The following is an 18,329-nucleotide window of genomic DNA, read 5'->3' as shown; positions in this document are numbered from 1 at the left end:
TTTTAAAGATGTGACAGTGGGATGAAATCAAAAGCTGCCAGGAGGCTGGCTATTTTCATCATTGTCATATAAAAAAACTCAAAACTCTTACTTGGATTTCATATTGTTAAAATTTTTGCCTAACGCCAGGTGCTGTATTGATCTGTTTCTACTGAGCCACACAATCAGGGTAGATAGGTCAGATTCTAAACCTGGAAAGACGAGGACACATGGAGTCAGAACACAAGTGACAAGGGACGTCATACAGTGGGGTGACTGCCTACACGGAACTCAGGGTCCCAGGGCCCTCAGCCTTTATCCTCAATAGAGTTCTCTCCCCTCTTTCATATCCTGCTGCTTCACAGGGGTGAGCTCCTTTTCTGCAGACTTACCTAAGCCTCCTCGGGGTGACTGTGCAAAGTCAGCAGCAGCCAGAAATCATATTGGTGAAGTTTCCCCTCTCCCACCGCACTGCTCACTTGTATGTAAGTTTTCTATGCAAAGTTAACAGGTTCAGGTCACTCACTAAACCAGCAGGAGTGATGTTAATTAAGTAAACATTTTGAAATAATTTAATGTCTACCAAGAATCTTAAAATGCTGGGCTCAAATCTTGACTACAGGAAGAAGGCTATTTTATGATGTGTGTTAGAATGTGTATATTGGGCTGAGGCTAGCTGGCCAGTTCCTCCTGTCTTGCTTATTCCAGTAGCATCTGAGCTTCTTTTGTGACATACCGTTGTCAGAGATATCTAAGCTGGTGATGTTGTGGATTTCAGCGATACAGCCTTCTAACACTTGAGCTCCTCCGGACCTCAGCTAGAGAAACAGATCAAACACAAAATGAAACCATCTTTCTAAGGCAGGGGAACCTGAAAAATCACTAACACAGTGTGTTAAAATCATCAACTCCCAATAGCTATAAATGGAGGGAGGATGCTATTTCAATGGTAAAGGAATGATAATGTTTGCTACACCACAGAATCCAGCATAAATACCATACGTCTTTGAAAAAGGGGTTGTGGTGGAGCTGGGTAGGTCAAGTTTAACTGCTCAGAGGAGAGCTGGGGATATCACTCAGTGTTGGGCACTTATCTGGCATGCTCAGGGCCCCAGGCTTAACCTCTAGCAGTAAAAAGCATACCAAAACGAACAACAACAAAACAGCAATGTATGTCAATAGATACAAACTTCTATTCTAATTCTGGAAATTGAGCAAAGACACTAGAACACGAATGTTTCACGGCCCTACAGGAGAGAGCCTGCCTGACACTTCTCACTGTCCAGGGGCCATGTCCATATAGATGGGTTGATTCCCAGGACTCCTGAGAATCTCACTACAATCCAGCAAGCTCAAATCCTTACGTGTAGACCATGTGAGCAGCATGTGAGATACACATATGTTCTCCCTTGACATTAATTCACATCTAGGTTATTCCAATATTCAACCCTACATGATGCCATGTGAAGAGTCTCTTGGCTATACTGTTTGTGGACTGCTGACAAGAGGAACAGCCATATCTCTTCAGTGTAGACACCATGTTCTCCAAATATTCTGAACCCACAATGGATGATCTCTCAGAGGCAGATTCCAAAGCTGCCAAGGAGCTGCTGTAGTTATTTTCAGGTGTCCTCTAGCTTTAGCAAATGCCTATCCAGCTTGTGTTACCACGGCAACTCCATACAAACCTTGTTTGTTTTTTTCTCCAAAATATAAAGGGTTTTAATTTTAGTTCATTTTTATTTTAAATATATTCGTTGGTTTGCTTGCTTTATGTGTGTGTGTGCATGTACACACATGTTTGGGTACTCTTAGAGACCAGAAGACCTAGAGCTAGGAGATTGCTTAAACACTCAACCAACTCTTCAGCTCTCACTGGCACCTCTAGAGGCTCCCAGCACTATGCTATGTCAAGAGCCACCTGTGGGCTCATACTCATATATAAACTGTGTTTCCTGTCTAAGGTAAGATTAGAAATTAAATAGAAACTCCTCAGGGACCTTAAAAACAATTACAGGCCTATTGCACAGAATATTAAAAACGAGGGGTTGTATCTTTTGTCTTTGTAGATCTTTCTAGCTATTAATTCTAAATACATTTTATAATGTGTCACTTCGAGACTGCCAATTTTAAAAGTAAACAGAAGAAAAAACAAAAGAAGAACAACCCTGTTCTTCACCATAAGTAGCTATTGAGATGCATTGCCCCGGCTCTGCTGACACTTGAAGCAAGCCTGCGTAGCACAATGCTAGGAGAAGTGACGCAAGCCAACACCTCAAGAAACACGAGGAGATATTCAGAGTGTGAAAAGGGAGACAATTTAAGAAGATAACCCCAAGCTCACTGGCCTTTCTGATGTGTATGCGCTGCCAGTGATTCTTGTGGAGAAATGAAATTGTACAGGAGAATCCCTATACTCGTCATAATGTGCAGTAAAATAATCCTTTTAAAGAAATGGGAAATGTAAATGACATGTAGCAATCGACTCTGTTCATTTTGTAACTATTTTTAGTGATGAAGCACAGACACACAAAATTAGCATATTTTTCAACACTGAAAAATGATGAAATAGTTGAACACATCCTAGATTGTTGATGTATGCAATACTTACACAGTGGCCAAGCTAAGGGAAGCCCAAGGGGGGAAAGACAAAAGAGCATTATCAGCAGCAGGCAGAACAAGAACGAAAGTAGAGCTGAAGTCTACAATACACTGCCTAAAGTGTCACTTCCGAGAAATACCTCCAACTAGAAGGTGCTTCCAAACACAGTCCAAAAATTTAAACAACTCATCTTTAGTTACCAAGTTACATTCATAGGTTTTCAGGTGCGCAGAATTCCCTTACAGCTAAAGCTTCCCCAAATAGTAAATGCTTCTTTCCCATTACTGTAAATGAAAATCCTTTAAATGAATTTGCATAATCAGAGCCATGTGTGCGTATGTGAATATAAAACTGGTTTTTAAATCCTGCTCATCTGCATGACTAGCATTATTTAAAAGAAAGCAAGATTGAGCTGGGCGTGGTAATGGGTGGTGGCACATCTATAATCCCAGCACTCGAGAACTTCCTGCAGGAAGATGTGGAGCTTGAAGCCAGATAACTCAAACAATAAACAACAGACAATAAAAAAGAAAATGAGCAAAATAGAGCCCATGTGATTGTAAGCACTTGTAATTCCAACGTGTGGGGAACAGGGATTGCTATAAATTTGAGGGCAGTCTACTTGGTCTACACAGAGAATCTCTGGCTATCCAGAGATGTATAAGATCTTATCTCAAAAAAAAAAAAAAAAAAAGGAAAATCAGAGAGTAGTTCAGTGTTACAGCATCACTGAAGAATTTAAATTGTATTTCCTCATGAGACCGTCCTCTTACTGAGGGTGGTGGAGCGTTGTAGATGATTGAGTTCTAAGTGAAAAGTCAAATGTGACATTCAGGCATGTATCTAATAGGGCCATAATAAGTGTGATAACACATGCTTACAGTCCCAGCCCTTGGGATTAGCAGCAAATCTGGCTGGCCTACAAGAGACCCTGTTTTTAAAACTGTATTTATCTGATCATGGGAAAAAGTTGTGTGGAATTCTTTCATGCTTCTGACTAGCAGTCTAAGACTAAAGAAAGCTGTGGTTAAGATAGAGAAGCTGGGAAATTAATAGCAAAAGAATGTTTCTACATTAAGAAAAGTTTCTGAGAGTAGTGCATAAACTAATCCAAAACAGGCAACCCCATAAACAGCAAGTATCCCAACACAAACTATCCTGTAACTCCAAATACCCTTTGGCGAAGTTGACTATGCCATGAAGAGGAAAAAACTGAAATCCAGTTACATTTGGACATCTAGCCCTAGGAAGCAAGTATGAAACAAAACACTGTAACAGCTCAGAAAATAATTTTGTGCTTCACCAATTTTAATGAGCAGCATTTTAACACATAGCCAGGAAGCTTGGTCACTGCTTCTGTAACTCCTGCTATAAAACTGTGGAAGGACATAGGGCTGTGTTCTTATAAGTCATACTTATAAGACGTGCTTCATTAGCATTGTAAATTTTCCTATAACCCCTAAATGAAAGAACCAAATTAAGGTAAAATTATCATAACAATGGTCGATCCCACTGTCAAATTGCTCATTTGACCTGGATTTCCATCATCATAAAAAGAAAACTAGAAGTGCCTTCAAAGGTTGACTTTAGAAACTGCTGTGGCCCCCCTACCCCCAAATGTATCCTCATTTTTCTAATGTTCTATTTCAGGGCTACACCACTATGTCTGGCCTGCCTGACATTCTTAACTTACAAAATTATTTTATATGGTTGACCTAATATTACCTTCAAAAGATTTTCAAAACACAAGACATTAGGAACAAGTTTTAAATCAGGTCCACCTGGTAGTCTTTGATCAAGGTCCTGTCTCAAAATAGCTAAGACAAAAATAACTAATAATTAATGTTCTAATGGTGGTCAATGTTGGTATCTACAGAGCACCATCAGAGAGATGGATTGCTTCAGATACTTAAGGTTTCACCATTTCCTCAAATGTATATGTGGTCATGTGGTCAACAGATCACTCATGCTTGTCACAGCTTGACCGTGGGGAAAGAATGCCTTATCAGGCTGAAAAAGCCATCGTTGAGTCACAGCTAATGTAGTTTGGCCTGTGTCTGGTCAAAACAGTCCCACCAATTTCCTGCTCCTTATCAGGCTCCATCACCTCAGCAAAGTGCTAATAAGAGAAATGCTTTCCATTGCTGGACTTGGTTTCTACTTCATGTCTACCTTTATAAACAGAGGGCCAAGGATCACAATGACAGCTTCATTACTCAAAATCAGTATTCTAGGCTTTTCCTTCTGGTTTTTAGCTTTTGTGGAGCTTTGCTTTCCTGAAACAATAAAATCTTAATAGTGACTTTCACACCAAAATTAATGACAAAATCCATCACTGATATTGCATATGGAACAATTCCAGGCTTGTCACTTCATGTGCGACTCTTCAGCTATGTCTGCAAACCTCACTCAGTATCTAGCATCAGCTTGGTGCCTGGCATTTTGTGAAGCAATGAGGGGACCATGTATTACACAAACCTTGCCCTCTAAAAAGCCACAACCTGGCTAGGAAAGCAAACAGGAGCCAAATTTATAATTGTGTGAGAGCTGCCTAGGGAGGAAGGCATGTGGCAGGCAGAGACACAGACAGGAACACAGTCAGAGGATGACTTAGGGTATGTTTCTAAACAGAATTCCTTCAGATCTTGTAACAGCTTCCTAGGGAAATACTAATCCCACATCTATCACACACACACACACACACACACACACACACACACACACACACACCCTGAATCTGGATCTGGAATCACCTTCAGGCTCACTTCTGGATATGTCATGTCTGCTGAGGCATTCCCAGATCAGTTTAACTGAGGGAAAAAGTCGCCCATGATGTAGGCAAGCAGAATCCTGTGAATTGGGGGTCCTGGATTTAACTAAAGGAGAAAACAAACAGTAGTAGCAATCACTGCTCTCTGCTTCCTGGCTACGGCTATGATGTGACAGCTGCCTGGTACTTTGCATCCTGAGATAATGGCAGTCTTAAAACAGTGAACTGAAATAAAACCTTTGGTCTCTAAGTTCCTTTTGTCAGATACTTGTCACAGTAACAAGCAGAGTGATTAACGAATCAGCCAGTTTGCCTGTGATGACACAGTCTGACTGATTTATAAGGAAGTCAACCTTTGACTTCAATCCTCAAGGACTTGCAAGGAAGAGGGCTTGTTGGAACCACAGCACAACAGTCCTTAAAGGCACGGGCAGGAATGGAGACTCCATTCTGCTGGGAAAAAGAGATGAGGAGGACACACTGGGCAAAGTGAGGCTCAGAGCAGGCAAGTGTCTGTAGCTGGGGATTGTCTTACTAATGTCCACATGAACTGATAGTTTCAAAATGAGGAAAGACTAGGTTTCCTCTAACACACAGGCATTTATATTCTTCTCTGAGGGCTCTTCTACTGGAAGTGTTCGGGGCTCCCGTGTAATTTCAAGAGTTATTGTAGTACTCCTGTCTTAAACCAAGATATTAAAAAGAGTTATTAAGAAGATAGCCATTCTGTTTTATACCCCCACAAATCCAAGTTCAGCTCTAAGCATTGGTCTCCTGAAACCAACGTGGTACACTGCTTTTCATGACACAAAGCTAGTGGATGGCTTTGTATCAATGGGATGCATCATAAAACACTCAGGCAACAGGTGCTAAGAACTCGGGAATGTCATTAAAAACATATGTGAATGCTATTGGAAAGGTGTTCTGGGGTGGCTTGCAGATAAAATTGCAAAACACAGAACATGTAAAACTTGCATAATGTCTTCTAACGCTTCACTTCTCCCTGTGGAATCACAACAGTACACCCAGGGAGAATGCAGAAAGAATTCTGAGGCTGTTATCAATTCCGGTTCTGTCAGGGTGGTCTTACCTCACAATTGCTGAGATCCAGAGAGACTCCCTTCAAACTATGATTGCAGGCCAGGCCCAGGAGCAATGCCCTGAGGAAAGGAAACACATATATTAGGCACAATATGAATATCATGAATATCAGTACCGTGCACACAATGGCAAACTCTCACACATACATAAAGCAAACACAAACACACACACACACACACACACACACACACACACACACACACACACACACACACATACACACACTGAATAAAGCCTGGAAACTCAACCTTTTCTGGAACACAGGCACCATACACTCTCAGTTTTTGAAAAGTCAACTGCACTTTGACAACAGTGGGCATGCGATGCTTCTGCATTCTTCTGTCTGACAGGAGGTGAATCTGTCATAAACGCAAGCCTTGGAAACACTACTATTCCTATGCAAATAAACCCACAGCCCACCTAATTGCATACTGAAATCAAATTGTGTTCATCATAGATAAATCCCCACCTGCATCTGCTTGAGAACCGCATTAATGAACATTTGAATATTACTATGTGATTGTTATTAGTGTAGCACAGTGAGGCCAGCTTTCCCTAAGGAATAGACAGTGATGGAGCCTGGTCCTACAGTATTCCAAAAGGTGAAATGAGAGCTAGATGAGTTTATTTAGTCACCTCACAGCATATACAGGTGAAGATAAATACCCTGGAGATAAGAAGTACCTTATTTAGTTAAGATTTAGTTAAAGTTTATCTTTCATGTATAACATTGACTTTCCAACTTAAAAAACTGAAACACTGTGAACTTGCCACCAAAAACATCCTGAGTGTATCAGTCTCCTACTCTACTCTATGAGGAGGACTAAGCTCACAGTAGGATCAAAATAATTAGCTGAATGAGTTTGTCAATGATATGATCAAAGTATAAAAGAATCTCTACAGAATATTAACCCCAACAGCCATTTTAATAAGCTACCAGAAAACAAATCTTGATCGGTGTGTGTGTGTGTGTGTGTGTGTGTGTGTGTGTGTGTGTGTGTGTGTATGTGTGTGTACTTGTGTATGCCACCTCACCAACCAAACATTGACTATTCTTACTCTGTAACTACCTTGCTATGAATTGGTTTCCTTGTATAGACACAACACATAGTAAGTATGACTACTAGCAATAGTAGAAATAGTTAAACATTGGTTAAAAACATACACGAAAGAAACCCAGAATGGTTTGGATAGAGGTTTAAATAGACAGTGGTCTCTGGGAAAATACTTTCAATTTTCTTCACTTTACATTAACTATGTCAATGCCCAGTACACAAGTTTTATGTGACATCTTTTACAAAAGTCCAAAATCCACAGGAAAGACTGTAATAGAAGATAAAGCAAAGCAACATCCATTGTGCACTGTTTACTGTCAACTGTATGCCATTCTCCTGCCTCAGAAGCCTTTCTCACAGGCCTGCTCTGCCTCCCTTCTTTCCAGCACATTCATAATTGCAGACATAACTTTAAAAGCTCTAGAGATGACAAATGAATCACTCACTTCAAGGGCTCGGGAGACAGTTTTGTGCCTGAAAGATTGATTTGGATCAAAGCCAGAGAACTGCTGAAAAACTGCTTGAAAGACGGAGGGACTTCCTTTCCTTTCCTGGAAAAAAAGATGCAAGCATCAAAAGAGTGGTGGCATCCCATCCATCCTTCTTACTGGGTATGCTGACAGGTGAGATGCACAAAACCAACCATGTGTCCACAAGAACATTAAAGAAGAAACAAGAGTCTAAATGATAACCTAAGAGTGTGGGACTATTACACCCGCAGGGCAATTCATTCCTCTTCTTGGTATCTAACAAACTCATTGTATTTTCCCCCACTGATCAAGAAACATTAAAAACATAAGGTTAGACTTGAGTGTTATTCTCCAAGGTTAAGAGCTCTGCCACTTGATGGTCTCTGTGGTGCTCAGGGCTCAATGACAGTTCATTATCTTGTTTGCCTTCATGTTTTTTACAGTGCTGGAGACTGAAACTAAGACTCCATGCGTGAGAGGCAGGCGTGAGAGGGCTGAGCCACAAACCCAACTCTGTTCTTGAGACAGTCTCATGCAACCCAGGCTGCTCTTAAATTCATTATATAACTAAAGATAACCCCAAATCAGCTTCCTGTCTCCATCTGCCAAGTGCTGGGATGATAGAAATGTGCCATTTTGTTTTGATGTCTTACTATGTACCCAAGGCTAACCCAAAACTTGTTATCTTCTTGCTTCCACCTTCTAATCTAGTATGATTAGATCAACAGGTGGTCTCAGTGAGATGGTTACTTGAGGCAGAACTGAGGAACAGCATAGAAGGTGAATGGCACCAAGCCTATATGACTAGTGACCATTTACCTACCACGTTCACATTGTAAACCTAATCATTTTAGGTCCAACATTATTTTAAAGACAAAGTGGAAAATAGAGTGGCTAGACAATGCTTCTCTTGCTATGTCAAAGTAGATCAGGTCATACTGTTGAGTCAAACTCGTACTCTAACGGTTTGCAATGGAATAGGCCTCAAGCTCCCACAGTGCAGTGTGCAGGCTTAGCCTGCTCCATTCTCTAAGAATCCAGAATGGCTCAGCAGCATGGAGTACTTAGCTGATGCCCATGATGCCACTTAGATGACTGCAAGTCATACAGAAAACAGAAAGCAGCAAGCATCTCGGGGGTCTGCCACATAATATGCAACAGCATTTCACATGCGCAGAGATCTTTAAAAAACCAGTGATATTTGAGGGCTTTAAAAGCAATGTCCTTCTATTTCTAATCCTCTGCTTGTGTGTTGTTTTAACATTCCCTGATATTCTCTGTCCCTTTATAAGAGACAGTAACCATGTGACAGGTGGCTTGGTCCTAAGAGCCTCTGTGACCAATGTGAATTTCAGAAAACAACTTTCTGAGCCAGGACACTTATCTCCAGGATCGTCTTGCCCTCTGTTACATCTTCTGGATATAGGAGGCTTCCTACCGGGCTGAAGGTGACATAGCCAGCCCATATAGGACATGCAGACAACCCAGCCTCCCTGATGAATGTGAATATGAAATTAGTTGCAAACAAAATCTGACTCACCTGGCTAACAATCTACACCTCAATATGAACTCACTCACTTTAACACAGTTGCCAAGGGCTTTCCAGGAGTCTACCTAAACAAGGTGCTAGGTAGCAACAGCTTAATCATAGTCTTTCACCCTGAAAATAAGGCACTGTGTTAGTGCCGCTTCGTTATAAGCAAAGAATGGGGCCACTGAAGACCAATCATGGCAGAATTCACAGTGGCTGAACTCAAAAGAGCTGATTATACAAAAACCTTTATAAGACAACCTGTCATCCTGTAATTCAGTTCCTCAGTCAATTACAGCTCTGTCAAAGTGATGCTTCGTGACCTGCCTCTAAACAAGACAGAACAAGCCTGGATGAACATTTTCTCACCATGCCGTCTGCCTGACCTGATGTTCTCTAACCACACTCTGTTGAGGAATCTGAAACATATTTTTGGTACGTAGAGGCTCATCTCTCCCGCTCTCTGTTTTGTTTTGCTTGCTTGTTTGAGACAGAGTTCTATGTGGTCTAGGCCATTCTCAAACTTACTACATGAACTGAGGATCACCTTGAACTCCCAACTCTCTTGCCTCCACTACCTGGGATTATGGGCATGGGTTTCCAAATGAAAGGCATTCATATTACTCTTGAGGTAATGGACTCAAAGAATTTAGAGATATATTGGCATGTGTGCAAGGCACTGAATAAAATAAAGCATGCCACCAAACTGGATTTTCTAAATAAGTCAAGCAATTCCCTTGAATATGTAAGGCTTTTAAAAGACTGACTAGGACTTATGGAGAAGGCAGGCACTGCTATTAGGCAGTGCCACAGATCATTAGAGTGCAACGTACACAATGCAATTGATGCCGTGAGCTCATGATTCTACATGATGACATGATGAGAGTTGAACTGGACTAATTCACGGAATGGCCATGATCATTGCACCTTTGAGAAACAAGTGCCTCTCCTAGCTCTCTCCATGCACAGTGGCCAATGCTCATGAATCCTCGCTGCTTCAAAATACACCATGTTAGCAAGCTTAACTCTAGAACTAAGTTGCTGTACTTAGCCCTCATCTCTTACAACTGGCAAACACGAGAGCTCCAGGGTGACCATTCTTCTTTGTTCTTGAGGTTGTTCACATTAACTTCTAACCTCCTCACTGAGAAGAAGCTGGAGATGGAGTATCTGTCCACCTATGTGAAACCATGCATTACCTCATATAAGCAGGCTAGTTAGAGGCAAGCCCCTTACAGCTTGTGTTTCAAAACAATGCAGCAAAAACCTTACCCTTTCAAGGCCCAAAACTCACAGCTGTGATTTAAGATTTAGTTAAGGTTTATCTTTCATGTATAGCATTGACTTTCCAAGCCAGGTCTGTGGTCTACAAACCTGTACTCTCAACTCTAGGGAGGCCAAAGCAGGAAGATTGGCATGGGTTTGAAGCCAGGTTGTAGTGTGAGGCCCTGTCTCAAACAACAACAACAACAACAACAACAACAACAAATAATAATAATAATTCCACTTTCACCGATCACCCTGTGTTCATTATCTTCACAACATATCTGCAGAGACTCTAAGGCGGTGATGATAGCAGGGGGGACAGCCATACCTGTGAGAGAAGACAGACCTGGAGAGATTGAGCACGGCCAGACACTGAAGGCATCCCCGGAGGAGAGCACTACACACCTGAGGAAGAAATGGGACATTAGCACTTCTGCACAATCCTAGGTCTGTAAGAATATTTCACTAAAGATACAGACAGGCTTCCATCACATTAAAGAGGCATTCTGAGAGTCAGAGCAGTAGAAAAAGGCATTACCATCTCCAGAGAACATTCAGTATTAGACAGATCCAGATGAACAATGGTGTTGGGCTGGGCCAAAAAATTGTACATGTGCTGGAAAGGAACAAAAAGCAAGTGAAAATTAGGCTCTAGAGAGACACAGGTCAGTGCTTCCAAACACACATGCCCAGGACCTTCTTGGCTGTTTCTCAGAAAGGTTTGCAGACGTTTCTGTTATTCAGTCTCCTTCCCTAGGAGCAAAAACCCAAAGGGTACTTAAAGTAAAATTATACAGGCAAACAATATGATCAGGAGGAAACTCACTGCCACATACCCCCCTTTACACATGACTTTGGTTTCTTGATTAGTTCGATTTATTCTGTAATTTGAGCACTGCTAATTAAGTTTAACTCCTGAGTCTAAAATACCCTGTGAATTGTAGTCACCCTGTCAAAATCCAAGTCACTGTTCAAAGTGTTGAGAAGAGCGCTATTTGAATTTGAGTCATAGAGGCTCTCAGGCTGTGTTCTCTTCTCCCTGGCATAATAATGTTTTCTTTATCTTTAGTGACTTCTAAAAATCTAACATGATTGTCCTGACGAAAGTATTAGAAAAACAAAACCAAAAGAACTCAAAATTCAAGTACTGCTTACATATATTGGTTTGGTGGTACCACAATGCCTAAAACTTCCCAAACCCCCACAACCCTGCATGGGAACAATGAAATAAGTCCCTCTGATGTTCTTTAATTTCCCCAATATAAGCAGGATCCAGGGCTCTCCAGTGACACAGTCCAAGTTTCCTGCCCCAGGTGACAACCTTCACTTCTCCTCTGCTTCATTGGGTGCCACCAGCTACTTAAAAACACACACAGAGCCTCATTCCTCGGCCAACACTCATGAAATGCTGCAGTGTGACTCTCTGGTACTTCAGGAAATTCCTCGCCAGCAAGGAATTCAAAAGATCATAAAACTAGCCTGCAGACACTTTGGAATAACAGAAACATGTTGCCTTCATTTACACGGAGTCCCTTAGGCTCGGGCTCTGGTGCAGTGAGTGACCTACCTTCCTTAAGGCATTTTTGTGGTGGTGGTGGTGGTGGTGGTTTTGCTTCCTCCTACCAGCAGGGGGAGCCCCCCTCCCCAAGTAGTGAGGATGCCCTTTGTGTGTGGCTTTCCCAGAATGCATAAGGCCAGATGAGTATGTGCACCTGCTAAGGACTCTGAGAACCCTGCCGTGTCCTTGGCTGGGAACCCATGTTCACTCGGCCCCTTCACTGCACTCCACTGTACCCGGAGGCAGACGGGTAGACTGGAACAAGCCGTACTCCCCGGACCAGGAAGTGGGAGATGTTACTCATGTTCCTACTCTAGATGAGTCTTATTATTTAATTTCGTCCTCTTTTTATTTGCCTCTGCTTTTGTTTCATTTATTTTATTTTAAAATATTTATTTATTTACTTTATGAGTATGCAGATGACTGAATGTATGTGCACCATATCCACAACACAGGAACCCACAGAGATCAGAAGAGGGCATCAGATCCCCTGGAACTAGTGTTATAGGTGCTTGTGAGCTGTCGTGTGGGTGGAAACCTAGATCCTCTGCTAGAATAGTAAGCACAAGTAGCCCCTGAGCCACCTCTTCAGCCCCTATTTTATGTTGTGAGACTGGGTCTTATTCTGTAACCCAGGCTGGCCTGGGACTCATTTTGTAGCCCAGGCTGACCTCGACCTCATGGCTATCCTCCTGTCTCAGCCTCCTGAGTACTAGGAATGTACTGCATCCCACCACATTCACCCTTCACTCTAGCCCTCCACTGTGCTGCCATGCACGCTGTGGTCTTCCCTGCGGAGCTCTTTGCTCTATCTTGGGAGGAAGCGGGTTTGAGTATTACCAGTGACGTGGACACTAGAGATGACAAATGGAAAGTCAAGAGACATCGGAAAACAAGGTGTGATTAAATGTGTGTGGTGTGTGTGGGGGTGACTGAAATAAACACACAAAAGCTTTCGTTGACCCCGCTCCATAGGTAAAGTAAGACAACATTATGAGAATAAATTCCAGCCTTTCTCATTTCTGTGAAGTAGTCATTGTGTATGGTGCTTTGAATAGCTTTGGCCCCCATAGACTCACTCAGTGTTTGAATGCTTGGCCCAAGCTGAGTGACTCTGTTAAGAGGTATGGCGTTTTGGAGTGGGTGTGGCCTGGTTGGAGTAGGTGTGGCCTGGTTGGAGCAGGTGTGGCTTGTTGGAGTAGGTGTGGCCTGGTTGGAGCAGGTGTGGCTTGTTGGAGTAGGTGTGGCCTGGTTGGAGCAGGTGTGACTTGTTGGAGTAGGTGTGGCCTGGTTGGAGCAGGCGTGGCTTGTTGGAGTGGGTGTGGCCTTGTTGGAGAAAGTATGAGACTTATAGGATGAGCTTTAAGATCTCACATGCTCAAGCTTTGTCCGATATGAAACACAGTCACCTGCTGCCTGCAGATCATGATGTAGAACTCTCAGCTCCTTCTCCAGTACCATGTCCACCTGGACGACACTGTGCCTTATGCCATGACGATAAAGGACTAAACCTCAGAAACTGTAAGCCAACCCGAATTAAATCTTTATAAGAGTTGCTGTGGTCATGGTGTTTATTCACAGAAATTGAAATGTTAACTAAGACAGAAGTATACAAATAAAGGCCCTTTCCAAAAGCCCACTATTTGCATGCCCTGTTGTCAAAGGGAGATTTCTCCTAATCTGTGACTGCATAAACTATACACTGCATAGTGACCAGAAGGGACTATCTACCACAGAATGAGCTCATAACTAACCCCCAACAACACGAAGTTCTATCAAACATTTATATTACTATTCATGGGCATAAAACATCATGTTAGAATTGAGGGGATTCTTTTTTGAAAGATTTATTTTACATATGAATCTCTATCTGCATGTATACCTGAAGATAGAGAAGGAGCATCAGATCCCCGAATAGATGGTTATGAGCCACTATGTGGTTGCTAGGAATTGAACTCAGGAACTCTGGAAGAGCAGATAGTGCTCTTAACTGTTAAGCCATCTCTCTAGCCTCTGCAATAAATAGCCCAGAATGAATCAATCTACCTATCTATCTATCTATCTATCTATCTATCTATCTATCTATCTATCTTGCCTTCACAACCAAACTCTAATGAGTAGTTCCTGATTACTTTTATTTATGGAATAGTCTATGACTGGGGTTATCCTAATGGCCCCCTTTAACAGCAACATAAATAAAAAACAAACATAAAAAAAAAGATCGAGATTTGTACCCTCAATCTCAGCATTGGAGAGAATGAATTAGGACAGTCACTGTAAGCTGGGGGCCAGCCTGGCTGACTACATAGTGGGCTCCAGGCCGACACATTCTTTCAAAACAAAGCACCTGCATCCAAACAACAGTATTTAATGATGAAATAGCTTTTCCAAAACGGATTTGAACCTCAGCATCATTAGGTGAGAAAACAACTTAATTATGATGACAGGCAAATTCAATTAAGACAGCCTCTGGGGTTTTTCCAACACGTCACTAGCTTTTAATGTGATTGTAGAGCATGGGAGAGGAACAGGCTGGGTTAGAAATGATGACTGGCTTTCTCTGAAAATGGCTGCTCCAGGGCTAGATGAGTGGAAAACTTACTGAGAGGTCATCTCCTCGGAGGACATTCCCTGAGAGGTCCAGGTGGGTGAGGGTAGAGGCAGTCAGAGGGTTGGCACTGAGGGACTGACAAAGGCTATTCACCCCTGCAACAACAAAAAAACAAACTATCAAAGTTCAGTATCCACTATCAGAAAGAAAATGAGGCTCCTGAGTTTCCACAAAGTCAAATCAAACTGCCAGACTGAGGGCCAGAGCTCTGCCCTTGGAGGGGAACACTGATTGTGGCTCCTTTGACAATTCCTCTGGGAAGCCAGACAGCTCACAGACAGCCTGCACTTTAGACTTCAAATTTAACCAAGAACAGAAAGTGTTTTACTTTCAAGTCCCAAAGTGACAAAAGCCATCTAGCTGAAGATTTTGAGCCTATACTTAATCCTATCAGATGATTCTGGACTTAGTAAATAGTATTTAAATGATACATGTGCAATACTGGGCATGCTTAAGTATTGGAAACTTGATAGAGGAATATACTGCTCCCTTTATATATATTATATATCCCTATAAATAAATTATATTTATATTATTATATAATATTAAGTATATGCTATATCTGTTTACAACATAATCATATACATATGTATAAATAATGTCACACACATATAGATGTATATAGAAAGAGATGTTTCGAATATTCTTTGTTGAAAACCCAGCATACACTAGACAGAGGTGTCCGAGACTCAAAAGTACCACCTGACAATCTACAGGCTAGCTCAGTGGCAGACATAGACAGATCAACAAAGGGAGTTTTTTTCCTGTGGATTCTGCATCTGTGGTTCAGATGGCCATCATAGAAATACACTTTTTTTTTTTTTTTTTTTAAGAATTACAGTTTAGATCTGACATCCAGCACTAGAGAGGCAGAGGTAAAACATGATTGGCCAGAGTTTAAAAGGCAGCCTGAACTAATTGTTTGAGGCAAGACCAGGCTATATGAGACTGCCAAAAACAAACAAACAAACAAACAAACAAACAAAAACAAAAAAACACTCAGGAAGAAAAAAAAAGCCTGAGCTGTATATTGAGACCCATCTCAAAAACATAAAAACAAAAAAGGCATATATACTACCATGAGTACAGACTCGTTCATAGTCAGTATCCCCTAAGTGATAGTGTGTGTGTGTGTGTATCAATGAGCAACATTCTTTTATGTTGCCATCTATATTCATCTTTCTCTGTGTGTGCCTTTTCACGTGTATATGGGTGGGTGGGTGGCTAGCGGGTAGCCGTGTTCATGAGGAGGTAACGGGACAACCTCAGGCAGGAGCTGTCCACTTTGTTGAGACAGGATATCCTGAGGCTCACTAATTAAGTGAAACTGTCTGAGAAGCCCCAGACTCACCTATCTCCTCAGCTTGGGTGAAAAGTATCTGCCACCAGAACTGTTTTTGTTTTGTCTTGCATGTGGGTTTTGAAAATCAAACTCAGAACCTCACACTTACACAATAAAAGGGCTTTCTCTCTCCAGTCCCCAGTGTCCACTGTTCTCTCTTTAATGAAATGACTGAGCCTAAAATATCTGGAGAATACCAGATGCTCATCAAGAAAAAATCACTTATAAAGCCATGTATTTAAGTGAAGCGTTTTAAAACCCAATAAATAAATTCCAAAATGCAAAGGCCAAATTAATCCTGACAGCAAGGAGGCCCTTGGCAAGTGGGGCACTTGGAAAGTAGCCAGCCTCTGACTAGACTCCAGAAAGACCCTGTTATCAGCCCAGCTTCATGCTCCTGAAGCAGAAGGGTCCCTCCCTTCCTGAGCCCAGGTTCACACAAGGCTGGTGTTAAAAGTTCATGAATAACAGGGAGTTACAAAGCTATAGTTCTGGAGAAATTTGGGGCTTACGACACAAATTTATCACAGATTGGCATGCCATCCTCAGCTCTGGTTTTCATAGGATTCTGACCATGCTTGGTATTCAGGATTGGAGGGTTTACAGCTGGAAGAGGTGGCACCAGATGGTCCTGTCTTGACATAATCTGCCAGCCAGCAGGAAGCTTGTGTGAGTCCAGAAAGTCATCAAGCAGCGAGTGTCTGAGGTGAGTACGGGTGCATGTGGTAGGGGCCACGGGGAGGTTAAAAAAAATCTGTCTTCTATTATAGGTCCATGAATATACATGTTTTCTAGGAACTAAAATATGTTATGCTTGCTAGAAACTTAAAACCATAATTATGAGACTCTAAACCCTTTAGAACCGACATATGGACCTTTAAGGAACCCATGTTTTTTAAACTGAACAACTCAAGATAAAGGTCTTACAGACGATTTAAAATGTTATAGGTCCTATTTTATGAAACAGTGTGTTTGATAAGGACTCTTATATTACTTGAAAGAGACAAGTAAGGGAACTTTAGTCCTGACAGGTTGGAGCAGGATCAGGCTGTCCTCACCCAAGGACACAAAAGAACCCTGCTTTGCCTGTGCAGTTACACTATTCTTGCCAGACTGGCCGGACAGGACAGGATTGAGGACAGGCTACTTCAGAACCAAAGTCTGTCCTGCAAAGGACAGATGATCAGAGTGCCCCTCTATTTTTACCATAATTAACAAAGGAACGCAATGCATATTAATACATGCAGAGAACTAATAATACATTTAGAAAAAAAGATTAATACCATAAATAGAAAAATAGCCTAGAACATTAAGTAGCAACATTCTGAGAAGACACACAAAGAATCAAGGGAAGTGAAATAAGTGCCCTAAGCTCATGGTTCTCACCTATAGGCCATGACCCCCAAATGCTCGTGGTTCTCAACCTATAGGCCACCATCCCCCAAAAACCATCAGACAACAGAGATGTTCGCACGACAATTCAGAACAGCAGCAAAGTTACAGTTGTGAAGTAGCCACGAAAATAACTTTATGGTGTGTGGGGGTCACTGTATGAAGAACTGGATTAAAGGGTTGCTGCATGAAGAGGATTGAGAATCATTGCAATAAGAGAAACATCATACTCTCACTTGCTTGAGAGAACAAAAAGCCAAAGCCACAGCGGCTCAGGACCATAACCTTAGCACTTGGGAGGCTGAGGCAGGAGGGTTGCCATAAACTAGAAGCCAGCCTGAGCTACAGAAGAGGGAGGGATTGGGAGTACAAGGCCAAATTGTGTTACATGAAAGGGGTGGGGGTAGAGAAAGAATGAAAAGGGAACATTTAGTGCCAGCAAGAACGTAAACAGATTTATACAAAATACTACTGGGAGGAGGAGGCAATCAATACGAAGGCTCTAAAATAGGCTCTTTATTACTCTTTGAGCTAATAATTCTTCTTAAGCAGATTTATCCTAAAAAAGAAATCCAGTAAATAAGCAAATTTAGCAGCCAAGCTCACATCAATGACATTGGCATTGCTGAAGAACTTTAAGTGTGTGGTACAT

General features: G+C 41.8%; 1 protein-coding gene across 20 annotated transcripts in view; it reads right to left on the bottom strand.

The window, feature by feature from the left end:
* The window catches only part of Carmil1 (capping protein regulator and myosin 1 linker 1), a 279,258-nt gene that overhangs the window by 81,065 nt on the left and 179,864 nt on the right, over nucleotides 1-18,329 (bottom strand). For 19 of the 20 annotated variants that reach the window (XR_015640809.1, XR_015640810.1, XR_015640811.1 and 16 more), the window contains 7 exon segments: nucleotides 14,935-15,038; nucleotides 11,313-11,390; nucleotides 11,103-11,179; nucleotides 7,954-8,058; nucleotides 6,442-6,511; nucleotides 716-797; nucleotides 92-191 (listed from right to left, as the gene is read on the bottom strand). Coding sequence is in view for 17 of the 20 variants with exons in the window: in XM_087590622.1 (XP_087446748.1) it covers nucleotides 92-191; nucleotides 716-797; nucleotides 6,442-6,511; nucleotides 7,954-8,058; nucleotides 11,103-11,179; nucleotides 11,313-11,390; nucleotides 14,935-15,038 (616 nt within the window). In the remaining 3 variants the exon portion in view is untranslated. 20 annotated transcript variants of the gene reach the window in all.

This window comes from Rattus norvegicus, chromosome 17 (genome assembly GCF_021556685.1).
Source record: "Rattus norvegicus strain SHRSP/BbbUtx chromosome 17, alternate assembly SHRSP_T2T, whole genome shotgun sequence".
Taxonomy (NCBI): Eukaryota; Metazoa; Chordata; class Mammalia; order Rodentia; family Muridae; genus Rattus; species Rattus norvegicus.
The sequence above is the reverse complement of the archived record's forward strand: the minus strand, read 5'-3'. Positions and strand labels throughout refer to the sequence as shown.